The sequence below is a fragment of the Nanorana parkeri genome, unplaced genomic scaffold (assembly GCF_000935625.1).
Source record: "Nanorana parkeri isolate BGI_ZX_2015 unplaced genomic scaffold, ASM93562v1 scaffold301, whole genome shotgun sequence".
NCBI classification, from domain to species: Eukaryota; Metazoa; Chordata; class Amphibia; order Anura; family Dicroglossidae; genus Nanorana; species Nanorana parkeri.
The window spans coordinates 357861-384816 of NW_017306569.1; the positions used below are offsets into that span (position 1 = coordinate 357861).

The following is a 26956-nucleotide window of genomic DNA, read 5'->3' on the forward strand; positions in this document are numbered from 1 at the left end:
TGCTATGAATGATTCTTTTTGTTTAGTAAATTAGCATTTTAAAAGCTACCTTCTCTTTTACAACCCAACAATTGACCCCCCCCCCCTCAACTACCACTGATTTATGCCAATGTCTTCTGCACCAGCAGTGTCCCAGCAAGTGATAAAAGAAAAAGGGGGTGCTCATGGGGAACTTGCCCCCTGTGACTGATATTGGCAAGGACTACAAAGAAGTCAATTAGGTCTTCTCGCAGCTTTTTGTTATACGTGCTCTACTGATTGTAAGACGTGATTTAATTTTGTTGTTACTGACATAAGACGTTACTGACATGCTGACATTGAGTTATACAATTTTTATTGAAGTCATAAAAAATACAAACCAAAGAAACAAAAACATTTTAGTGCAAAACACAAGGTTCATCGTGATCATCTTTCATTGTAGATGAATATACTTTATACTATAGAAAACAAAAAAAAGAAGATATAAAAAATAAAAGTTAATCAGTATTTACATATCATTTATTTTTCCTTGCGGTCGCCTAGGATTAAAAGGTTTCAGCTTCTTGAGGAGTGCACTTTGCTTGCTTACACATGTTTAACAAACAGCAGATAACTCAACAAAGCTTCTTGTGTTCAGCTCTTACAACAGACGTGGACTTTACCGCAGTTCTTTAGGTACTTCCACCTACGAAATAAACAAAGTAAATCAACATGTTGTCACACAGCATCAAGTAAATGTCTTCTGCTTACAGACCCCTGTTTTAAGAGATTGGTGTTGAGAAATATTCAAAGGAAGTACCAAAGAAAAAGCAGTTTTCCTATTCACACTGAACACATATGATGTATGATTAGAATACGATAGATGTAAACTTTTAGATACCTTTAGAGCCAGTTCAAAGGCTTAATATTTCAGGGATCCCAACCTGAAATAAGTAATTTCAGGGAGGTGCACTTCTCATTTCTATTTCAATTTGCAATAGCCAATAGCAAGCTGGCTATTGCACCTGCCCTCTGCTGCTGTCAGTCAGCAGAGGTGGACCTAATGGAGAACTTCAGGTCCACCTCTGCTGATTGCAGGTGCAATAGGTAGTCTGCTATTGCAAACTGAAATAGCCAATAGCGATATAGCTATTAGTTCCTACGCCGTTGTTTTTTTTCTGACTGACGGCGGCCGGCAGCCCCGATGTAAAAAAACAAAAACAGACAGCACGGAAAGGTTAACCAAGCTCGCTCCTGTGATGTACTACAATCTCAATACAAATTAGACTTGTGCGCCGTCAAAAAATTTGTTTCGTTTTCGGAATATCCGTTATTTCGTGTCCGAAACTCAATTCGGAGTCGTACGAAATACGAATTTTCGTTAGTTTCGGCACATTTTCGTAACTGTACGAACATTCGTTATGATGAAGTTAAAAAGCAAAAATACCTTTGTTAATATTGGAGTCGATGTGGTAGTTGATTTTTTTATCCGAAATACGAATTCCGTTAACAGATTCCGGATCCGAATTTCGTATTTCGGATTAAAACAAAAACTACCATCAACTCCAATATTAACAAAGGTATTTTTGCTTTTTAACTTCAATATAACGAATGTTCGTAACGGAACGAAATTCCGTTAATGGAGTTTCGTATTTCCTGCCTGTATTTATTGTAATGCAACTCTCAGCAGCAGAAGAGAAAACCTCTGATTGGTCTACCAAACGAAATACGAATTCCGTTAACGGATTCCGGATCCGAATTTCGTATTAAAAAAAAACTACCATCAACTCCAATATTAACAAATGTACTTTGCTTTTTAACTTCAATATAACGAATGTTCGTAACGGAACGAAAATACGTCAACGGAATCTCGTATTTCCTGCCTGTATTGTAATGCAACTCTCAACAGCAGAAGAGAAAACCTCTGATTGGTCAACCAAACGAAATACGAATTCCGTTAACGGATTCCGGATCCGAATTTCGTATTTCGTATTAAAAAAAAAAACTACCATCAACTCCAATATATTAACAAAGGTATTTTGCTTTTTAACTTCAATATAACGAATGTTCGTTCCGTTAACGGAATTTCGTATTTCCTGCCTGTGTATTGTAATGCAACCCTCAGCAGGGTTTCGGATATAATTCGGAAACTGCAATGCTTCCGAATTTATGAATATCAGGAAAATTTGTACGAATTTCGATTCATAACGAAACGAATCGCACATGTCTAATACAAATTAGTAAACTAAGCATGAGATTGTAGTCTATCACAGGAGTGAGCTTGGAGTGGTGGCTTCTTTACAACACACACAGGGACCATGGGGAACCAAAGTAGCCACCCTCCAGAAGGAAGGACAGTGTCAGCACCAATTCAGGGATGATTTGAGGATCTACAGCTGAGTGATACACAAATAAGGTACATTTTTGTTAATAGTTAAGGCACTTGAATCCATTTTTATTATTTAACTCCTGAGTTTAGTGTCACTTCAAGTTTAAACACAAAGTAAAAATAGTCCTTGTTTTAAGTCAGTGATTTAGAAAGTACAGAAGTCAACTAGCCAGGCAACTAGCATTTTTTCAAAAGCATGTCATCAATGGTAGTCCCTGTATTTCTCTTAGTACAAGGTTCATCTACAACAGTAGCATACTACACATTGTCACAATGATGTAAAGGCTTCATTGAAATAGCCCATCCCTAAGTTCTATACATTTTAATAATGAGTATATAAGTTTACATATTCAAATGACTAGAGCTTTTCTTTCTGCAGGAAAGTAAACCAAGACACAGCTTACAACCACAATAAAACAATGATTTGCTATTGCAGAATGTGTTTATGTTTACACCAAAGAAGCATTGTCAGCAGGATTACTCAAGTACTGGCATGGTTAAAGACACTTGCATATCAGGCAACAGTTTGCGTGTGTACATTTACATGGGCATGCAACAAAACACCCCAACACATGAGAGTATTTCAAGTCACACCTGCCAACACAAATGATCTTTAAATATTTTGTTTCCTATGCATGTTTGAATTGATTATCTGACCCAGACTGTCCTGATTTGACCGTGATGTTACTCCTGGTGCTGAACTGGCAGTTCCTCTTTGCACCTGGTTAGTTATTATTTCTGTCTTGGCTTCAAACTGATCTTGATCTGTCTTTCATCCCTGGTATAGTGGGCAAAATTGTGCTGACCACTTAATTCACTTATACAACATTCCCTGGTGCCAACTTCACTCAGTTCTAGCCATTTTTAGTCACCTACCTGGTAAAAGTCCTATATGTTCCTCTCCCTCTGCTCCTGTATCAATAATCACATCCATACTTCTAAGATAGGGTTGGATCTGATTGGTGGTTGGATGTAACTTTTTACTTATATTGTTAATTATCTTCATCTAACAACTCTATCATTATAAGGTCAAAGAGCAGAACATTTTTAATGTTAATTGCCATTTTATTAATCTATGTATTGATTTGGTTTCATTAATTGGCAATCATAACTATAATATTATTTGCTTTGTTTTATTGATTTTATGAAAATTACGTTGTCAATTGTTAATGTTGAATAATTGGTCATGCAGTCCAACATATACGCACTTAATAGGGTAAAGTGAAATATGCAAGAGGAACACATATTTTAACAATTCTAGATAACTCTGCAAAAATGTCCAGTATGGCCACCAAATTTAAAGCCAGAAAGCATTTAATAGGGAAAAAAGCATGTTCCAGGACATATAAATCTTCCACTAAAGGATGCCAACAGATTAGAACCATGACATCACCCTAATTCATGGGCTGCTGGGCAATATTAGGATATTAAATTGCATTTTAAAGACCAGATATGTGTAAATATTATAAGACATACCTTCCTCAACTGTCTTATGCTGCTTCCTTTGATAGCTTCCATAAGGTCATCGTGTACAGATCTTTGTGGTGTAGACGGTCTAGAACCCTCTTCTGCTTTCTTTTCTGAAATTGATCTTAGAGAATTTTTTATTTCTTTTAATATGTTGTTTTGTTCTTTTTTACTCTTTTTGCCTTTTGTTTTATTCTGTCCATTATGAATTTTCTTTGCCGATCTTTCATGCTGCTTGATGACTTCAGCAATATTCCTTGTGGGAACCTTTTTTTCCTGAACTGCTTGCAATAATGGAGGGGCAGGTGGAGGAGGTGGTGGAGGTGGTGGTGGAGGAGGTGGAGGGGGAGCTAAGGTGATGGTAGCCTGAACTTTTCTAGTCGGTTTTGGTGATGACCATGGTGAACTCTTAGGAGAAGGACACGGTGAAGCCCCTGGAGTTCCTCTCTGCAATGTCTTGGGCCTTAAGTTAGATGAAGGATCATAACCAGATTCCTTTTGTTCCTGCATTCTTTTCTGTCTCTGTTTGTCCATGTTTCTGGTAAGTATGCTTGTCATAGACATACGTGGTCCTGGAAGCTCAAAGTGATAACCTAGTTTGACAATACTTGTGTTGTCTTTTAGTAATTTTACTATTTCCATTTCCACTTGACTTCCCATGATGTGCCTTTGATTGTGAAATCTCAATTCTGTCAAGATATTGTTGGAATACTGAAGAGCTCTCATAATGGCTAATATTCCTTTACCTGTGATAAAGTTTGATTCTATGTTTAAAGACGTGATACTTCTATTTACCCTCAACATGTTAGCGATAGCTAATGCCACATTGTCATCAGCATGAGTGTTTGCTAAACTGAATAATTTAACACTAGTATTATTTTTCAGAGCCTCTGCTAATGCCATTAACGTATCAGGTGTTGTATTCTCAATGTTATTGAGGTTCACTTCAATAGTGTCAGGATCATTGATTTTGATGTTTTCTAGTGCTTCCTCAATAACGGTTGGGTTTGAGAGAACAGGGCCAGTCAATGCCTTACAGTTCACAGTATCATCTGTAGGTCTCCTGTATTTGTCACCACTTCCACTTAATCCATTGCAAGCTGGCTTATCAACAGAAACGCCATTGCATTTTATAGCGGGTGGTTTTATGGGAATTTGTATGGCTTGCTGCAATTCATTTTTGCTACACACCACCTCTTCTTTGATTTCCTTTTCATTCTCTTCTAGTTCACTTTCATATTCTTCCTTGTGTTCCTCTTCTTCTTCTCCTTCTTCTTCTTCTCTTTCTTCTTCCTCATCCTCATCTTCTTCTGTATAAACCTCCTCTGACACTTCACTGTTGCTTCCTGCAAAGTCATCCTCCTCACTTTCATCTTCTTCCTTGTGATCCTATAACAATCATAATTCAGTTAAATGGTTTCATTTTCCAAGTTCTGTCAAGGGTAACAAAATCATATTATACTTACATCATCTATCCATCCATAGTTAGTTATTAGGCAGAGAAAAAAATGGATCAAAAAACCCAATAGAATACAATATCAAACTTATTTTTAGAAGTACAAGTATATATTTTTCTACATTTGATATCAATTGAATATATAGTGGTTGTGTATAGATTTTTTAGTTTTTTATGGACTAAAAAAAAATGAAGTTGGTGCTTTTTCTGTCAGCTAAATTTGAAATATTGCATGGGAATGTTATATAGTGTCATACTCAGCTATTACATAAAGTTCTAGTCTTCTTTTCAGTTTATTAGCATGATTTGGTTTTAGCTGTGTTGATAGAAAACGTAATATTTACAGAACTCAATAAAACATCAGAGTAGTTACTCATTCCTTATCAGACAGTTGAGCTTGATGTTTTTATCAGACAAAGAGAGCGGCAAAGCAAGCTGCTCTGCGTCTCTTTAGATAACCCATACTGCTCTGGGAACCTTGTCACGTGTTACATGTTTGTTATTATTGTATAAAGGTATGCAGGATATAAAACAATCTATTAAAATGTGTAAGCCTCAAAAACGAAAATATGTTTGATCTAAAATCATTATATTTTCATGTACAATACAAACAACTATTGAGTTCCTGTTTTTTGAAATGTAAAAAAAACATTTTTGCCGTTTTTGTAATGCATTCTTGCTGCACGTGGAAACTGTAATGACCATTTATAAGTGTTAGCAAAAAAGAAACAACAACATTACATTTTATTACTTAAAAAACACAGACCTAAAAGAAATGAGGTTGTCTTATTACAGATTTACTGATCTTGGACAGTATTCATTTTTTTCCACAAAACATTTGTTTTTCAGTCACAAAGCACTACTCCTCTATTTTCAAACTATTTGAAAATACATTTTTGATATTTAGGGGATTTAATTATACATTTTTATGCATAATGCATATGTCGGCATGGATTCAAATGCTTAATAACTAGTGAATAATACAGAAAAACAATTTGTCAAGGACACCATAGACTTGATGACTAATGTAGCAAGCAGCCAAACAACATATTATCATACTCCTGAGCCTGAACTGAGATTAAATAGTGGCTATATTTAGAAGCTGTATAATAAGTGTTGATAACTACCATGTTTGGAAAACAATCAAATACCAGAGACAAGTGCAGGGCTTTGTCTGAGCACAGGGAATCTACTAAAGGGTCAGCTGTGGACTTTCTTCCCAAAATGTTTCCACTTATCAGATGCCACAAAATAGTTGACATACTGTACATAGCAGGGACACTGCTGTCAATTTTATTTTGGATAGATAGATAGATAGATAGATAGATCGATAAATAGATAGATAGATAAATAGATCAATATATAGAGATAGATAGACAGATAATAGATAGATAGATAATAGATAGATAGATAGATAGATAGATAATAGATCGGTAAATAGATAGATAGATAAATAGATATATAGATAGATCGATAAATAGATCGATAAATAGATAGATAGATAACAGATAGATTGATAGATAGATTGATAAATAGATTGATAGATAGATAGATAGATAGACAGATAGATAGATAGATAGATAGATAACAGATAGATATATAGATAGATAGATAGATAGATAGATAGATGGATAGATAGATGTATAATAGATGGATAGTTAGATAGATAGATAGATAGATAGATGGATAGATAGATGTATAATAGATGGATAGTTAGATTGATAAATAGATAGATGATAGATAGATGGATAGATAGATAGATAGATAGATAGATAGATGTGTGAACAACTAACAATGCATTGGCATAGACATGTTAGATGATAGGATGACTGCATACAGGGGAGATAAATGGTGACTTTGCTCTTTTTAGGGATTTCAGCTTATCATTTTGAAATAATATTCTGCTTCTTCAGTTAGACCATCTCTTTAAAAAGAAAATATCTTGGAATCCACTGTTTTGCTGATGCTGGTGATTGTAAATGTCTAATGTGTGCTGAAGAAGCATCCTGGTCTAAACAAAACATTTTCCACAGTTTCAAATGGCACATCACTATTTCAATCACCAAGCAAAGAAAATAATTGTTCTAAAGCTGTGAGGGCTGTTCATTTGCAAATGAGCTGATCTGACAATTACGTTAGTAGTTTGTTTCAATATTTCTACTGATATTAACATGTTGTAGCAACTTACCTGTGTACCGCTATCTAAATACTTTTTGATGTACCCATTGTTTGTTTGTTGTATGTGCATTGTATCCCTATAGGGAACCCTAATAAAACTCATCTGATCTGCTTAAAAAGGGTACATTTTGCCATAGTTTTAAGAAGAAATGGGTAAATCTAATACAGGGCAACACTTGTGCCTTGCATATTTTTTCAACATGTTTTTTTCTGAAGTGCATATTTATAATGCCAAATTCAATAATATGTGATGTTATTTAGCACTAAAACTAAACATATTTTGTAATGCGCAGAAAAAAATACATTCTACAAATCTTATATTGGGCAACACCTATGCACCGCATATTTTTCCAACGTAATTTTTCTTTCTGAAGTGCATATTTATAATGCCAAATTCAATACAAAAGTATCCTGTGAAGTTAATTAATAGTAAAAGTAAACATATTTTGTAATATTGTTTGCAAAAACATTTCCATTTTCATTTAGTTGTCTGAATGTCTTGTATATTCACACATTGTATATATATATATGTTCACACATTGTGCTCTTTATAATAAATATAAAACAGCTAGGAATAATTTCCAATACTTTCCTTATTTATGTGGATTGTATGAGCCCTTAGAATGAGCCCATCAGAAATGATCTTGTGTTGTCCTATCTGCACTAAACTAAGGAAAAATACAATCTGGATTGGCTGCAATGGGTTATTGTTCTTTGCCCGTGGTCGGTGCTCTGTATATTGCTTTCTAAAAAAGCCTGTGAGTTATAAACACCTTAGTATTTTTTTGGTATATAAAACATAACATGTAAGCATTCACCTTTTTAACCTAACTGGCGCAATAAATTCAATATAAAGGCTTACCTGAGCACATGCTCCAATTTCTTTCTCTAGAAGCTTTTGTGTTTCCTTTTCCCAATAAGCCATTAGGGCTTCTCTGCTGAAGTTCACCGTTGGGGACTTTTCTGTTAAACTTTTTTGCCTCATTCCAACAGGAAGGTTACGATCTGGTTCAATATCGTCCAATTCCCTTTCCAGTTCCTGGAGCTCCTCTGGTGAGAGGGAAGCCAGCAGCTCATCTTCATCAATATCTTCATATTTACTGATCTCCCTTCTATATCCAAAGGTAGACATGGCCCCTCAGGAGCTTTAGTGTTCTAAAGTCAGACAACTTTAATACGTAGATAAGGAATGCAAGGGAGAAAGAGCTGATAACTCTGTTATACCCTGTGTGAGCTGCAACTGACACTTTAGATGAGAAGAGGCACAGCCTTTTAAGAAAGGCTAAATGGGTGTTCCCGTAATACAAAGGGGGATGAAAGCATATTCTATTTCAGCCTCCAACGTCAGCTGGATGCAGAGACAAAGTGACATCACAAGTGAATGCCAGGCTTTCAGACTCTGGGATTAATTGCGCACTATATCTTTCCAGATAAAGTTTACACTGATGACCTAAGGATTTCCACACAATGTCACAATTACACTAAGTTGCCAGATTATTACCACCTGACGTTTGTAGGCAAATTAGCTATAATTAGCTATAATTTTGCGCTGAAGTTGCTAGAGGGCCAGACCATTATAAATAGGGAAGCAGGTTGTTTACCAAAGCGCGCCGCTGACTACAACCTCACCAGTGAGGCAACTTCATCGAGCAGTAAGTGAGGACAGGGGGGGTTCCTATGAAGAACTAATGATTATTAGCAGGTGATAATTGTACAATTATCCTCTGCTAATATGAATGGATTAAATGATCCATAGTACATAATATGTACATAACATGTAGTTGTACTACGGATCATTTAACCCATTCATGTTAGCAGGGGATCATTGTAAATCTATTGTCTGCAGTGTATACTCTATATGTAGTACATATATACAGTACACATTCCCAATACACTGCCGGCAATAGATTCACAATGATCCCCTGCTAATATTAATGGGTTAAATGATCCGTAGTACAACTACATGTTATGTACTATAGATCATTTAACCCATTCATGTTAGCCGAGGATAATTGTAAATCTATTGTCTGCCGTGCATACTCTATATGTAGTACATAGTACATGTACGTTACACGCGTCCACTGCACTACAGCAATATATTTACAATTATCCCCTGCTAACATGAAAGATCCATAGTACATAACATGTAGTTGTACTACGGATCATTTAACCCATTCATATTAGCAGGGGATAATTGTAACTCTACTAATGCAGTGTAGTGGATGTGTGTGCTTTATATGTACTATGGATTATGATTTAAACTATTCATGTTAGCAGGGGAGAATTGTGAGCACCTCCCACAAGCTGAGCACCGAGACGCGATGCAGCGATCCTGCCCAGCGATGGCTACAAGAGGCACCGCGTGAGGCAACAGGGATGGGAGTGAAACTGTAAGTGAGGGAAGCTGGGACAGGGCAGGCTGCAAATCTATTGCTATAGTGTACTGGACGTGTGTAATGTATATGTAGTACATATATACAGCACACACCTCCACTACATTACAGCAATAGATTTACAATTCTCCCCTGCTAACATGAATAGTTTAAATCATAATCCATAGTACATAACATGTAGTTGTACTATGGATCATTTAACCAGTTAGTGTTAGTGGAAAGGGAGTGCGGCTAGTGCTAGTTTATGGTCCTGCTCAGCATATTTTGCGGTTCTCCATACTGTTACGGCGGGGGGCGCAAAAATGCACCTTCGCCTGTGTAGGCAAAAATCCTTGCACCGGCCCTGAAGACAACAGAAGGGCAACAGTGCAGTGTCAGATTCCTCACATCACCTTTCAACATCTCATGGAGTCACGAGGCGGCACAACAAAGTCATCTTGTGGCCCAACGAAGTACTGATGGGGTGGTCATCACAATATGGCAACTCAGTGTATATAGTGAATCCTGTTCAATAACTTATATTATCTTGTGAAATGCACTTTTAGATGGATAGAATGAATATTCATATCACACACACCACATATCACCACAAAGCAAGAATGCTGAAATCCTATGGGAGTTCCCTTCCTACAAATGGTATTACTAGTGTTTCACATCACCTTTCAACATCTCATGGAGTCACGAGGCGGCACAACAAAGTCATCTTGTGGCCCAACGAAGTACTGATGGGGTGGTCATAACAATATGGCCACTCAGTGTATATAGTGAATCCTGTTCAATAACTTATATTATCTTGTGAAATGCACTTTTAGATGGATAGAATGAATATTCATATCACACACACCACATATCACCACAAAGCAAGAATGCTGAAATCCTATGGGAGTTCCCTTCCTACAAATGGTATTACTAGTGTTTCATGTCTTTGAGATTTACACTGTACACACTAGACATTGGAATTCATGTGTATTAAACTAGAATACGTTAAACTGTATGTCTGTATGTATGAACTGTATGTCTTAATTTACTAACGTGGACTACTACCATTTAGGGGGATGCTTTACAATTCATAAAGGTCTTAGGCTTTAGGCTCTTGTTAGTTACAAAACTGTAAAGAAGGCCAGCCGGTAAAGAAAATGATTAATACTTACCTGTCCCATCATCCATGTCACCGATCTTTCCTCTGTTGTGAAGCTATGGTGGCTGAAAAATCATTAGCATCTGACATGTTCCAGTAGTGCTTGATGCCTTGTCCCCCTCATGCTGTAGTTCCAACCCCTGGTCCCTTTATCATTACAGGACAAGGTAGTGTTGTTGGGGAAGGCAGATAGACCCACAGGACGCATAAGGGGACTAGGCATGCAGTACACCAAGTCAGAAAGTATTTCAGTCACTGGAGATCTTTAAGATAGCAAAGAATGTTGGTGTAGACCACATGTGTCAAACACAAGGCTCACGGGCTGAATTCGGCCCACCAGGCCATTTCATGTGGCCCTCGCACCTCTCCTGCAGCTTCTGCACCCCCTTGTCTCCGTGCCCAGTTTGTCTAAGCAGTCGGCAGCAGAGAGGAAGAGAGAACTACTCCTACAGATCCTGCGCCTATATGTGCAGCCGCAGCACCCCCTCATCTTCACCTCCCCTGGTCTCAGCATTCAGCAGACTCCGGCAGCTGACTCCAGCCCTCTTCTGGTCCTCCTCCCGGCCGTGCACTCTCTGCCCCCAGCTTCTTCCTGGCAGCAGCACACGGTAAGGGGGTGCACTGTAATGTAAGGGAGAGTGGGGGACTCTTAACTACCGAGCCAGACTCGGGATTACCGCCAGGGAGGTTAAAGTTTCTAGTTATTACTTAACTTATTACTAAAACCAGTAAAAATTGAATGCAAAGATAATTATTTAATATAAAGAGTAGATACATTTATATAGTCTTACAGATACAACCGGCCCTTTGAGGGCAACCATAATGCTGATGCGGCCCGCGGTTAAATTGAGTTGACACCCCTGATGTAGACTGTGGGACAAGTATATATTAAGCATTTTCTGTACAACTTGGCCTAGTTTACAACTTTTTTGACAAGGCAGAGCCTCTTAAATTTGTGTTTGTATGAAACTGCAATCCTGTAAATGTTTTTCTTCTATCTGCTGCCTGCAGATATAATCTGCTGTCTATCACAGGAGTGAGCTCGGAGGGGTGAATACTTTACAACACACACAGGGACCATGGGGAACAAAAGTAGCCACCCTCCAGAAGGAAGGACAGTGTCAGTACCAATTCAGAGATGATTTGAGGATCTACAGCCGTGTGATACACAAATAAGATACTTTTTTGTTAATAGTTAAGGTACCTGAATTCATTTTTAAGATTTAACTCCTGAGTTTAGTGTCACTTTAACTGCAGGTGCATTTTAAAGTGCCTAGAGAATGCAATGTTCTGTATTTATGGCTCACAAGAGTATTTAATTCCCAGTAGCTAATAAAGCATGTACAATGTATATTGAAGAACACCATGTTTATCTTCATTGTTAAAGTACATTTTGAGAACACAAAGATCTCAAATGGCTTTAGGTGGTTTAATAATGCATTACAGCTTGGAGTGCTCTGGAAAAGTGTCTGATTTCTGGAAACCAATTTAAGAATTTATAGCACCTTCTGATATGATCACAGTGATGTCAGTGACACGGAAACACACGTCGCAGAACCCCAGACAAGCTTTTCGTTTCTAAAGTACAATTCTCTATGCAATCGACCAGATCAAATGCAACGAGCCAAGTATCCTTAAAACATTGCCACACTGAATTGTACTTTATCTTGTATGAACATAACAATAGTTCAATGTGGTTCTATGTACTGCTAATATATTAGAACTATGGCCTCCCGTTAAATATATGTGCTACAGCACTTAATTGTAGGTGTATTTTTGAGGGCTGTTTAGTTTGCCAGACAGAAGTCTTACAGGTTGTACAGATATAAAAACAATTATTATAATTTGCTACGGATGATGTTTTACAACCATGTATTGTAATCTGTTGGGTCCAATTGTCATCATTTATTGTGATTATTTCTTGTTATCCCTCCTGACATGCAATGTGAATTTCCCACAGTCTAGTGCCATAGGGCTAAATAGCAGTGTGTGATGGGCTAGGGGACTCTTTTAGCCTAGCTTGTAGCTTTCTATTATGGTGCATGTGGCAATACTCTTTTATAAAAACCCAAGCGCAACCATTTTTTCTCTAACTCATTGTGTGACCACGACCAATTTACCGCTATCAGTAATATGATTTACTGAAGACAAAGAGGTTGTTCACTTTCCAAGGGAATTTTCCCTTAGATCGGTGAATGTAGTAAAAATTCACTTTGCAAAGGATCACCAATCATGAGCAAGGAAATTTAAAAATAAAACATTTGCTTGCACATGATTGGGTGAAGTCAGCAGAGCTTCACCTCATTTACTAAATTAAGGTGAAATGCCCTTGCAAAGTGAACTGCCTATTTCCCCTTAGTAAATCAACCCCATCATGTTTAATATCAGTGCCAACATGGGTGGGTTTTTTTCCCTCACAGACCTCTTTGAAGAAACACTGTATACGAATTCACAATTTTTTACTACAGGCTGCATTACATGAAGACCGTTTAACCCATTACTCAGGGAGCCATAGAATCCTCTACCATAATAGGAGAACCAAGCCACTATTTTCATATCAGAGTGCCCTGAAGGAAAACAATTGGGAAACATAGGCATAAATGACAAAATAAACAAGTACTTCACTATTTAAAATGTAATAGTCGATCTTCCCTTCTTCTCCTGAGACTTGCTGGCGCTGCAATGAGGTAAGAGGCACATACCTACACATTTGGTGGACATGTCCCTTAGTTTTCCCATTTTGGCAAAAGATCTTTACGATCTATAATCGCTTGTACGGTGACACTTTGGCGCCCACGCAGACTATAGCATTACTGTCACTCCTGCCGGGATCCCGGAAAGCCCAAAAAGCAATGATTCTTAGGCACCTCCTGTCTGCTGCTCAACAGGTGATGCCCATGTTTTGGAAAACAACGACCGCCACGCCCATTTCCAAATGGGTTAGCCTAGTAAATGATGTTATGCACATGGAGGAGCTCCTGGCGACAGACAATAACACCTTATCCAAATTCATGTCACAATGGAGTATATGGCTACATTTCTCCGCCTCGGCTGACCTCCAGTCCCTGCTCTAACCTCAATCTCACGGTAGGAATTAGGAAACACCCGCCCTCATAATACATCGGTGACTGCTGTTTGATGACCCCCCTCCCCCCCCAATCCCAGCCTTCCCTCCTTAACCCCGTCCTTCTCCTTCTATCCTGTCTTCCCCGCTTTTTCTCTGTTTAAATGCTTCTCTAATCTGACTGCAAAGTCAGACGGTGCACGAGAAGATTATAATATATGCTATTAAAGAGGTTAGCTCCAAATCGCACAGGATCAGGTGGCCCTATAGGGCGCTCCTGGAAATGTTTGATCAAAAGGTTGTGCACAGCACTCGTACAGATTCGGTGTAATGTTGGTTTTACTGTTCCTTTTTCTGTGCTCATATAAATTAACCAACTACGGCGAGTCGGGCAAACTGAACGATGTCAACGCTGTGCCAATGAGAGTTTCCCTCCCTCATATTGTATCCCAACACTGTGATTTAATGTTTGAGCCATTATGTGCATTGTCTGAATCTTCTTTTATGAAACTTAATAAAAACTGATTCAACACTAAAATGTAATAGTCATAAAAGAAAAGAAGCTTTTTTTCATGAATGTGTGCAACTTTATTTATAAAATGGTAATATAGTCAACATATACAATTCAGGTAAACTTTAGAAGAGAGATATGATGGTCAGGTCATGTAAATATTATACTCTCCTATGAATAATAAGTGATATTCTGATGGGATCATGTACAATGACAGGGTCTCCTGACTATGCAACCTCCATCCTAAAAGCTTTTCCACCAAAAATTGGCCATTCTTAGGCAAATATCTACTGGCTTCATTGCTGTAAAAAGTTCTAAATCTTAGGCGTACTAAACTCTAGAAACTAACCACAATCCATCTTGTATGGGTCTGACTTGCAGTGTGAAGTCTGATTCGTTGCTATGGATTACTGCATTCGCAAACACAAACTCTTTATTAATAGTAGCATAATAATTGCTTTCACTCCAATGCACATTTTGTAATATAAATATTTATGCCATTGTTCCCTTTGTAAATGAATACATAGCGAGGCAGTACTGGGACCCTCACTGCTGGGCACTGTAGCAATCACATGATTTGCTATGGCTACAGTTGCACCCTTGTACCAGACTTCATCTTAAACATTTCTCATTCTCAATATGAAATTACCTTTGTGTGAATAATTCCACTCACTATCACGTGTCAAACTGCAGTTCCTTCCCATATAAATCATACTCTTTATATAACAAATAAGACTTAAGAAGTGGTGGCAAAGGAAATCTCTTCATTGCTGATGGACTCTGCAATGTCTCCAACCCAACGCATTTACGAATCTTAAGGCGGCATAAGTGCTTTAATGGACGTGGATTTCCTAAAGGCATAGCACATTATAAAAAGAAAAAAGAATGAGTACATGATCTGGTTCTAAGATATGTAGCATACATTGACCTTCTTAAAATGAATCATCATCATCATCATCTATACAGATAGATAACACTTCTAACATTATTTTACCTATAATCTCTTGGATCTCTGCCCACTCCTTCTGGGTTTCAAGTGTGGCTTTCATTTTTGTACAGATTGGAACATAATCCATATAGTCCACCAACACCCTAATAACCTTTCCAACCAAATGCTTCATCCAGGACACAGTAATAAAGTCACAGAACTGAAAGAAACAGAGGAACAGGTAAATGAAATACATTTTACATATATGTTTGCTTTATATATACTTTTACTTGACCCTCATGCTTCACTCCATTCTCTGTCACTAAAGACTAATATTTTTTTAGTATTTTTTGATGTATTTAATATGTTTGAGAAACCGTATTTAGTTATTTGTTTTTCTGTTGTATGCTCCACTAAGACTTTATTTTACATGAAGTAATATACAGAAGGTATAAACATAATCTCTAAAATCTGTGTTCAGTATTTTTTAATCTGCAGCCTTCATTAAAATAATACCTGGTGATCCTGCCATGAAGGTCCTTGTTCAGGGCCTACTGTTACAGGTAACAGCTTTCCCTTCCTGTCTTCCAGTTGTGCTCCTGCATTGTCACCCTGCCATTTGGGCTTCTGATAGAGACTACAATTTGCAGTTTCAACACACATTATGCAGGCATGGTCCACTGTTATCACCATCAGTAAACCCACCCTGGAGAAACGCCATGCAGCCACCGATAGATGGACTTGAAGTGGCTGAATGAGCATGCTGGAGATTATCAGTACTGGGATGCAACAAAGAATTAAACAGTATTTTTTTTTTTGCGTTACTTCTCTTTTGGGTCACAGGAGTACATTTACTAATGACAGCTGCAATCTGATTGATGGCTGGGGTCTGTGCAGCTACTTTTCTTTCTGCACAATTTCATAAATTAACCCATGATTTATTTGCACAGTGTGCATACTCACATGGCTGTCTTTTATGATGCATGATGTCCAGCCCGGTAGTACTTCTTCAGAGATTGACCATATATATGAGCCACCATAAATGTCCCCATGCATACAATCAAAGCACTTCTCAACCTGATATCCGTTATTTAACAACAATCGTAGCATGATCTCATCATTAAGGGCGTACTGCATTGCACTAGGGAAATGAGTGTCATTCACTGTTGTGAAATAACAGTTGACATCAGCCTGATGAGCTAAAAGCAACCTCACTATTTCATGGTTTCCAGAGCGAACAGCCACTAACAGGCAGTTTAGAGGGTCTATATTTGGATGTGCACCAGCCTTCAACAACATCTCAGAGCACAAAACATCTTTGTTGGATACTGCAAAAAATAATGATGTTTTCCTTTTATCTCCATAGTTATCAGACATGTGTTCAGCCAAAAGCTCATTGACATCAAAGCCGTTTTCAATAAGTAGCTCCAGACACTGCACACTCTGGCCATCCGTAGCTGAATGAATGGGACTTAAACCGCTTTTTTTAATTGCATGTGGCGATGTCACCGGAATAAGGTACTTTATTGCTCTAGGAGAAAGTATGTAAATAGTTATGGTTTTAAAACATGCACCAAAAAACACCTAAATATGCATGAAAGAGTGAAAATGTGCTGTTGCCCTTATATTTCATGAATAGCACACAAGCTATTTAGCTTGATGTAAAAAACATAAACTATCATTTTATTGTTAAGAATCAGCAAGAAAAGACTTTAGCTTACGTTGATGGAATTACTCCCTTGCTGTCCCAGGACACCACCAAATCTCACTTGCTAGTGAGGATTGGCATCTTACTGGTCCAGCTAGCGAGGAAACAACTCCATAGCAAAAAGTAAGTTGTTGCCAGTCACAGGATCCCTTGTATGAAATGGGCCTTATAGGTATACCTTAGTCAGGGTTACACCAAGCAATGCAACATTTCTCAATATATAATAGCTCAGAGCTAATTTAAAAGGGATAGACTTACAATATATTGGCTTCAATCTACTTTCCCAGGTTGAGAAGTCTTTGTTATACTTGGCTTCTTCAGTTGGACTAAGAACACAAGGCTTTGGGAGATCTAGCCTACATGTTCCTAAATCTCTCTGGGACCTATGCCGCTACAATGCACCAAAAATGACTAGCAGATGTCTGCATCATGTAGATTGCTTTTTAGCTTACACTAAAAAAATGGCAGCTAGAATCTCATTGGTTGCTTCTGGTTTTATAGACACTTGATATAAAGAGCCTTCTAGAAAAAGATGTCATCATAAAATAATAGGTTCACTCACAGGTAATGTCCTCTGTAAGCTGCTTTGTGTATAGGGAGATATCCTTCTTTATCTGGCACATTGCCGCTTGCTCCATACTCCAAGAGAAGAGCCACACAATCTGGGTTTCCTCCTTCAGCTGCATCTGACAGCACTGTAGACCCATCATCCGCTTCTAAATTAATGTCACCGCCTAAGAACAAAATTACTTCTGTTAGATATTGGAGTTACTATAAGTGACATGGACATGAACACTGGGCTATAAAGAAAGAAGGCATCTTTTTATCAGTGCAAAAGAAATAAACAGCAGTTCAGCACTAGATGAAGGACACATCAGAGGAGACATCATACAGTATATTCAACAGAGCTGAAATGAAACCAGAAAAAGTGGTATGCAGAACACTGGATTGCAACGTTTAAGAATAGACAGTGGGGGGCATTTATCAATTCTGTCCCTTGGGAAACAAAATAGGGGGAAGTGAGATCATTTATGAGATTTATTACAAGGTTACAGCATGAGTCATAAAGTCCTTCCTCAGATGCTCTGCAACAGAATAAAACCTGACCCCGACCACTTCTTAATTCTGCATCTGTTTGGAGTGAAAATCTGTCACATCTTTAGTAATAAATCTGTCTTAGATCTCTGCAAGCTGTTGCACTTGGCTGCCCAGAAATGCAGACTTACAGGACTATAAACCTGTCTCTGAGACTTTCCTGAAGAAGAGGAAGCCAGATTTGCAAATAACGATGTCACTAATTTGCTTGATAAATGTTTGCGCAGCGCTTTACAATATAAGGAAGACATTACAATCACAATACAATTCAGGACAGGATGGTAAGGAGGGCCCTGCCCCTGAGGGCTTACAATCTAATATGTTATAATATGTTTCTTATTTAAGTCAGGCAAATATAAAATATTGCATGCCAGTGTTTTGTATTCTTATACCCAGCTAGCAGGTGGTGCTTTAGGCTCCTTTTTACATGTTTTCCAGTTTCTCCTTACCACTATAAGTCTACAGCTGACCTCTCTCCGCCATCTATTCCTATTAGAGACAAGTGCCTGAAAGCACACTTTTTCTGTGCCCTGGAATTTTCAAAGTAAAGACAGTCTATGGTGCTCTCTGTTCTGCTTTAAAACAATACGTTTACAATCTACAGTGTAACAATGTTTAATAAATAAAGTGAAAAATATGAATTGTATAATTACATACCCTTGTGAATTAACTGTTCAAGTGCTTCACAATGACCAAACTCAGCAGCTACTCCCAGCGGTGTGACTCCAAAGCCATCCCTAAGACTGACATTTGCACCATTCTTTATGAGTACGGAGATCAGGTCATTGCGTCCCTGCTTTGCTGCTTCATGAATTGCAGACCAACGCCTGGCACATGGTTGGTTAATGGTGCAATTGTAACTTATCAGAGTAACCACCATATCATAATTTCCATTCCTAATGGCTAGAAAGCAGAAACAACAAGTTACAATAAGAATGAAATACAAACACAATTTTTTCATTAAAATGCGTTAAAGAGAAATTAGGGCCTTATGTACTGAAGTATTATTTCTCAGGCCAAATGTAAGCTAGCCATACACATTAAGATATTTCTTGTTGAGCTGTGCAGGCTGAATGATAGAAATTACTTGATTCTGCCATCCTCAACAGTGTGGAATCTACTGCTGTCAGAATACTCAGCTTCAGCTGATTGGCTGTATGCACTACAAATTTCCACCCAGCTACTTCGATTTTCAGATCAAAGTTAGTTGAGCCCGCAGGGTTTTATTTTAGGCCAAATCCAGTAGAAAATGGTCAAAATTTGTTCCATGTATGCAGGGCTGTCCCCATAATGAGGCAGCTTGAGGCTGTTGCCTCAGGCGGCATCTTTTTGGGTCACGTGGGGGGGGGCAGGCAGGGTGCCTGCCCCCCCCCCCTTTCTAGCCAGAGTGTCCTAGGTTGCTAAGAGCTGGGCAGGGAGATGTGCAAGGGTCATACACATCTCCACGCCCAGCTCTTAGCTACCTGGACATTCCACCCAGCTCCTGGCAACCAATGATATTAGTGAGCTGGACGGGACACCAGCCAGAGCCCCCATCTGCTAAACCCCCCCCTCGGGAATGTGCCCCACCAGCAACCCACTGCCTCTAGTCTAGGTCTAGGGACAGCCCTACATGTATGGTCATCTTTACACTATAGTAATATAAAACCCTGAATTTCAGTGCACCTCTTTAATGTGCTTTTTACTGTGTTTTTGAATATTTTGCTACATTTGTACAGATATCTGGCCTCAGTAAAGTGCAGCCAAAGCAGTACAACATGCACCTAATAAGATGATCAAGTTAGATGTAATTTACTGATTGTACCTGCCCTTTGTAAAATGTTCATATGGCTAGTTCAAGGACACAAGCTTCTAGACGTAAGACATTATAATGGGACAAATCTGATGTCTTAAATTGAAAATATCTAAATCATATCAATATGAGCTGAAAAAATAATATGGTAGAATTCTTCAAACAGAATATAGAATGTATGTAGAAATATAGTGTGTATTCTATGTTCACATTCTTATTTTTTGTGGGCGTTCCTGTAGCAAATCTTACCAATTAGAAGTGGTGACTCTCCTCTGCTGTTCTTGGTGTTCGGCCAAACGCCCTTCTCTAGAAGTGCCTTCACATTTTCAACTAGTCCAGATTTTGCAGCAAGTGTAAGTGGTGTTTCTCCATCATTAGTCTTCTGCTCACACTGTGGTTTATATATGGCTATATGAGTACAGCAAATTACTTTCTAGTAGTAAGTGCGGAATGCTGCGATTGACAGATTGGGAAGATTACAGACTAACATTCATGCCATTCATATTTGTAATATAGAATAGACTACCACTATAAAAATCTCTCTGTGATATAGCCAACTGCCAATAAAAAAAATTGGTTCCTCCTAATTTTATTCATCAATCATTTTAAAGCAAGTTACTTTTCTACCAAAAATGTCTATTCCCAAGTTTGTAGAAGGTGATAGGTTGCTTTGCTAGGAAGGGTGAGGGTGCCTGAGAAAATATTGTGACACCATGGAGACATAATAATCCAGCTCCACCAACAATTGTTCACCTATATACGGGGGTAAACCTAGTGAGAACTAGCTTCAAATGGTAGGAGCTTTAGGATACAGCCACTGGCTTAGGTTCCTATTTCAGGGCTGTCCTTGCCCACTTTGGTTAAAATAAAGTTCAGATCACACTAAAGGTTACTCTCACAGCGGTTTTCAGTATCTCTTTTCCACAAAACAAAATGCTCATCAGCCTCCTGGTATGCAACGCCACTGGTCTGGCTTCATTCCTAGTCCCTTGTCTGTATCCTCCAGACATTCTTACACATGCTTTGTACTCACATACACACTCCTGCACTAGCCCTGCTGCACTAGCCCACCTGTGTCCTAGATGGAGCCCTCCTAGGCGGACCCCTAAACTTTAGCCTACTTCCTCACATATAGGTTGTGCACAGTTGCACCATCTAGAAGCTGGTTGAGAGCAAAATACAAACTACCAACCCAATACTTTACAAAGCCCCCAGGCTCCAGGACCCAATCCAGGATCTGCTAATCCTGGAGAAAACTGTAAATCCAGTTTTCTACAAATGAAACAAGCATCCTGGAGCTCCTCAATCTGTCTGGAGGAAAACCCTGGGTGACCTCTAACCCTTATCATACCATGACAAAACATAGCACTGTCACAACATGTGGAAAATATGGACTCAATTAATACTGATACTCTTTGTTTTTCTGTATTGATCCTCATAATAGGACTCAAAAACATAATGTCCGGTATGTGCACAAACACCATACCCACACTGATTATATTTGTTATTGTTAGTAACAATTATTTATTGGTTATTGTAGCATTGGCAATACTTCAAACTCAAAGGAGAAGTCCATCCAGTTCCCTTTGGAGTTTTTTAAATATCTTCAAAGAAAAGTCCCTGGGATGGTTTTTATTCTATGCGCCTTACCGTCAAGAACAATTTCTGTAATTTGCCGGATTGGTTGGACTACTGCTTCATGTAGAGGAAACCAGCCTTTCTCATCAGCTTCGTCCAGGGCATACTTATATTGCATGTATTTCTGGAGTTCTGTTATCTCTCCTAAACACAGTATACATCAGTTCAGACTTATCTTATGGCTGCATCAATGAGACTGCTAAAAACACTTCTTTGACTTACCTTGTTTTATAGCAGCCACAATTTTGCGGTTTACTTCACTTGTTGGTACAAACCCACTGTAAAAAGATAAGTTATTATGCGTATTTAGTGTACTGGGTAGTTAGGATATGTTTTAGTTTTTTTTAAATTAAGGGTTCAGCACAACCAAAATTGATTTCCTATCTTTAGTAGCTGCTAATGAAATTCATGAAATTCATTCAGTGGGTCATCACCCACTAAACCATAAAGAACACATTTGCAAAAGGATGTTTTAAAGCACCATGAGTTGCTGGTGTATTATAAAGAATGCAACTAGGGAACTGGACACCCAAAATTTCAAAATAAGAAGCAACAGGACCAGGAAATAAGACACAGAGATCTCACCACTGACTACATATTCCTAAAAGATATAAGAAGTCAATGGGTAACCCAGTTGACTAGACTTAAACTTCATGTTGGGTTTGAATGAACCATTAGCAGAATAGATGTCAAGGTATTTTATAACTATAAACAACTGCTAAAGAGCACATGTCCAGTCTATGGATATTAACATATATTTACATATTCTTAAGAAGCAATATAAAACAAGGCTCTCTAGCTGCATGAACTGTGAAGTAATTAATTCTCAAAGATCACAACAAAGTCAGGGTTCAGTCAGTTTCTAACAACTTATAAATATCTGCTGTGTGCTTACACTGTAGGCCTGGCAGGCTGCCAGGATTTTGCTCACCATAGAAAGTAACCAGGGAATGAAGACTTAAAGTGGCTCTAAAGCCTATGTTTTTTTCCCCCCTTAATGCTAGTGTAAAGACTTACCTTATGTGATGCCTCTTGATATGTACATCTTCTTCCTTACAGTTGTTTCAAGTTGTCCCCTCAGCGCTGGTGCGATGCTTTGGTGTCTCCTTCTTCTTTCAGAGTCCCACGGAGACACCCCTGTGTGCACGCTCCCGGTGTGCGTACACTGCTTCACATTGTCTCACAGTGTAAACCACTCCTCCTCTCCTGTAACCTCAAGTGCGCATGCGCCAGTACGCATCATCTCCTACACGAACATTTGAGGAAGCTGTGCTCTGCAGCCAGGACCAAATGGTGCCAAAAAGGGTCGATTTTTAAATGTTTGGCCACACTGCAGCATTTATAAATGTTGGGGCATACTATACTGCTTGCTAGCAGTAAATTAATGTAAAAAAGAGACTGAGCGTCTAGTACCGCTTTAAAGGGGAATTTAGATTTCAGTGCCTTTGTTTTGAACTTAGAAGGTGAATTTCTCCACAATACCTATAGCTACAAAGGTAAATGGGCTTGTTTTAAAAGCGTCTTTACAGATTGTTTGGATATACAGTATAAATACTTTAATGCGCATAGTCTAGGCACAAGTTCACAATCAGGAATGGTTGTAATGGTTAAACTACCCCACATTTGATAGCTAATGTACAAATATCTGCATGTAGCACATTTAAATACTGGAGGTCAAGAATGTGAGACTGTGAAAGTCGCATTGAAAACTACTTTGAGGTTAGCAATTCAATATAAATAAGTTCTCAATGAAAATAGACTATACTTTCTCTTTAAAGTGAACCTGTACGTTTCCCATTTGGAACAACACAACTAGTACGCTTGATAACCAAGCCCCTCTATTGCTGATATGTACATCCACACTCCCCTAAAATTCTAGGTCAGACTGGGTCAGAACTACCACAAGGATCCTCCTCGTGTGGCAACAGAAGGTAAGAAAGTCACATGCTAATGTTTATTATATTGACCTTTCTGGCATTCTTGTACTTCAATGTTATTTACAATACATGAAATCAATAACCACCCACCAAACATAATCCATAACACCCGCTTAAGTGAGTGGACAATGGATGATCTTTTGTTTGCATAACAATACTTCTAAAGCAGGATGTTCTTCTCCTAATTTTATCCATGCACAACAATTCCAGGTACTTGGCACCAGAGAATGAGCTTCTAAACCTAGACTATTCTGTGTTAACCAGATGGTCAGACATTATTGGTCTATGACGCTGAATTCCTTCCAAGCCTGTATTTACTGAGCTCTGGAAGATTAACTGCTGGACTATGTTTGAAGCATTGCCATTATCTGAAAACTTGTTCCATTATGTTATGGTGAATAGTCTATCTATTCTGTCAGGAGAACGCTACAGTCTTTATTGAGTTTGCATTGCCTAATTACAACGTGCTTTGTTGCTCAAGAACATCCGATTTAAACCAAATATAAAGATGATTTAAAGAGACATCAGAGAGAAATCAATTGACTCCCCTTATCTATTCTAAACACTTGGATGGAGGAAACTCCCCTAACGAGATACAACCAGCACCTGTGACTGCATAAGATTGAGTGCAGTCACTGTCCAGCCAACAATTTTCAACCTGGCTCCTTGGATTTTTCAATTGACTTTTGTGGAGCAGGGAGGTGCCAAAAGGACCGGCCACGGCTCAAATCGGCACCAATACATGCATTAGTGGGTTGCAGTGTCATTCGTTTTTATTGACATCCAAATTCACTAAGGTGATGCACATGTATTGCAGTGTACCACAACGCACAGTAATGCACTAAATGGTTTTTGTCTGTATTTTGGTTCATGTTGGCTTTTAGATTGTAAGCCCTCACGGGCAGGGCCCTCCTTACCATCTTGTCTTAAATTGTATTGTGACTGTAATGTCTTCCTTATATTGTAAAGCGCTGTGCAAACTATTGGCGCTATATAAATCCTGTATAATAATAATAATAATAATAATGTTGGTGCATTGGCAGCCCGTTCAAAAAATATACTGCTTTAATGAAACACACATTAACGTGTAACATAATGCACATTACCACACATGTGTGAACGCACCTCAGTGGTCTGCCTAATGTGAATGGGCCCTTAGAGCTGCAGAGACATACTAGTGATGTAGCAGCTGAGGAAGATGAAGGGGGTGGCCTCAGCAGGGGAGATTTACCCTAACTACCTATCTTGTTACACATAATGGAAGTGAGGGGGGAAATCTTTTCACATTTAAAACTAATAAGATTTTTTTATTTTTAGTAAAGCTGAGTAGTGATATAACCTATTCCGGGCTTTTATTATTTTCTGTGTCTGCACTGGAGGGACCTAATCTCACTTCCTGCACGCGTGACAGGTGGTCAAGCAGTCAACCTGAAATTGATACTTTCCTTCTTATGTTTCTCAATGTTCCACATCTTTTCCCTTTCATGGCTACCTGTCTACCAGTGACTTTTTAAAGTTGTAAGTATGGCATCTTGAGAATAGTCTTGATCCATCTTCCTCTATACAAGTGCACTTTTTCTTATCTACGCCTACTCACTGGACGGAACATGATAGTGAAAATGACATGCCAAGTGCTAATCCTACTGCTTGGGTTCTGTAATTAACCTCTGGCACTTATATCCTGGCTGATCCCAGTATAAGATGTACCGAAAATAGAGTTTATCCTTCACAAATTATTTCCTAAACATGATCCATCGTTCACTTCCATAGACAAAGATGATGGAACTTATATAAGCTTATCTGAATCTGTTAAACTACACATACAATTTCAAGGATTCCTATTTTCTGTGTGCTATTAAAACACCACAGTTCTCACAGGCATTTCTGCATTTATAGTCATGACGGAATAATGCTGACTAATTATACCAACCAGCAATCAAATGTGCATGGGCTCCAAGCTAGGCCAAAAATAAAACAAAAAATCAAAATAACTTCCTTGCTACTAAAACAAAAATAATTTAAAATGTGCAGAACTCAGACAGTAACAGGCTAAAAATGTAAAATTAAAGCTGAACACCTACTAAAGCAGGCAGATATTAAAAACATAAATTAATTAGTTTGATGCCAAGAAAAAAAAAACGTGCCGACAGGCTGAAAAATCATGGGTGACATACATATGGACAGAGGAAGTGTAGAACTAGTCCATTGCTCGAGTTGACCGACTCTGGGGGATGAAGTACTGCCCAGATTCAAAGATGTAAAATGTGGGCCATCCAACCATATGCCACCAGTACAAAATACTTAGAGTGAGCCAGGGCCTGTACACACAAAACAACACAACGAACAACAAAACACAAAAAGACACACAGATTAAGAAAAATACAGAGGAGATGGGGTAGACAAGAAAGCGGGCCCTAGGGGCCAAAAAAAACAGAAGAGGAAAGGGAATAAAAAAGGTAGAAAGAGTGAAGAAAGTACAGAGGATAAAGGAGTTGAGGGGACCGCAGGGGGAGAAACAATCAGAAGCCCTAGTGCAATCCCAAGCCTATTCCACCCGGTCATTCAGATACTCAGGTTCTGTCTATCGAAACCTGGGGGTAAAAAATGTTTCATCCAAGAATTCCAAATTTTATGAAAGGTGGGCATTCTGTCCAACTGTGTGGCGGTTATTTTTTCAAGAAGCTTCCTTCACCCTGTTTTTCACTTCATGAAAGTTCAGGTGCCTGGGTTTCCAGGATCTAGCGATCGTTACTTAGCAGCTGTAAAAAGAAAGGTAAGCAACTTAAAGGGTTGTAATGGAACATTGTTCGGTTTCCGACTGAGGGGGGCCACGCTGGGATTCACATCCAAAGGACGGCCTAATATAATGGCAGCATGTCTAAACACCTTTGGGCTTGAGCCACCGGGCAGTGACATCATGTATGAATATACGTGCCTGGTACAGGACAACCACGGAAGCATACATGGGATGACCCCCGGGAAGATGTTCGCCACTCACATGGGCACAAAGTACCGCCTAAAAGAGCACCTTATAGACAATTTCAAGAGTGAAAACATTCCTAGAATAGGACTTGTTAGTTTCCCAAATTTGTGACCAGGTTTCCGCATTCAAGGGGAATCCCAAGTCTGCCTCCCACTTGGAAATGTATTATGGGGGGTCAAAAAGATGAGAGTATAACATAGATATCATACCTAGGCCATGGGGATCATCTTTGTACAAATTGCTTCCGAGCTCCATGGTTTAGCAACAGAACCAATGAAAATACATATTTGCAAATAACAAAAACTGGCGGGGGGGGGGGGG

At 38.6% G+C, this 26956-nt stretch overlaps 2 protein-coding genes across 2 annotated transcripts in view; both read right to left on the reverse strand.

Moving 5' to 3' along the window:
- Window positions 1-637: 637 nt before the first annotated feature.
- LMOD2 (leiomodin 2) lies at window positions 638-8580 on the reverse strand. Its single transcript, XM_018557746.1, has 4 exons — window positions 8311-8580; window positions 5002-5203; window positions 3824-4914; window positions 638-664 (listed from the first exon to the last, which is right to left on the reverse strand). The coding sequence occupies exons 1-4, from the start codon at window positions 8578-8580 to the stop codon at window positions 638-640; spliced, it is 1590 nt and encodes a 529-aa protein (XP_018413248.1).
- Window positions 8581-15229: 6649 nt separating this feature from the next.
- ASB15 (ankyrin repeat and SOCS box containing 15) overlaps window positions 15230-26956 on the reverse strand; it is a 14606-nt gene continuing 2879 nt past the window's right edge. The window contains exons 2-9 of the mRNA XM_018557747.1: window positions 21938-21993; window positions 21728-21859; window positions 20327-20485; window positions 18943-19188; window positions 17753-17924; window positions 16446-17013; window positions 15549-15702; window positions 15230-15405 (exon numbers count right to left, since the gene is read on the reverse strand). Of these exons, the coding sequence (XP_018413249.1) occupies window positions 15230-15405; window positions 15549-15702; window positions 16446-17013; window positions 17753-17924; window positions 18943-19188; window positions 20327-20485; window positions 21728-21859; window positions 21938-21993 (1663 nt within the window). The remainder of the gene's footprint in view (window positions 15406-15548; window positions 15703-16445; window positions 17014-17752; window positions 17925-18942; window positions 19189-20326; window positions 20486-21727; window positions 21860-21937; window positions 21994-26956) is intronic.

Bases quoted from the DNA above. Each gene is read 5' to 3' on its own strand.
- LMOD2 (XM_018557746.1), bottom strand. From the start codon at position 8,580: ATGTCTACCTTTGGATATAGAAGGGAGATCAGTAAATATGAAGATATT. The intron at 5,204-8,310 runs GTAAGCCTTTAT...TGATTGTTATAG, and splicing joins AAATTGGAGCATGTGCTCAG to GATCACAAGGAAGAAGATGA. The intron at 4,915-5,001 runs GTAGCAAAAATG...TTGATAAGCCAG, and splicing joins AATCAAAGAAGAGGTGGTGT to CTTGCAATGGATTAAGTGGA.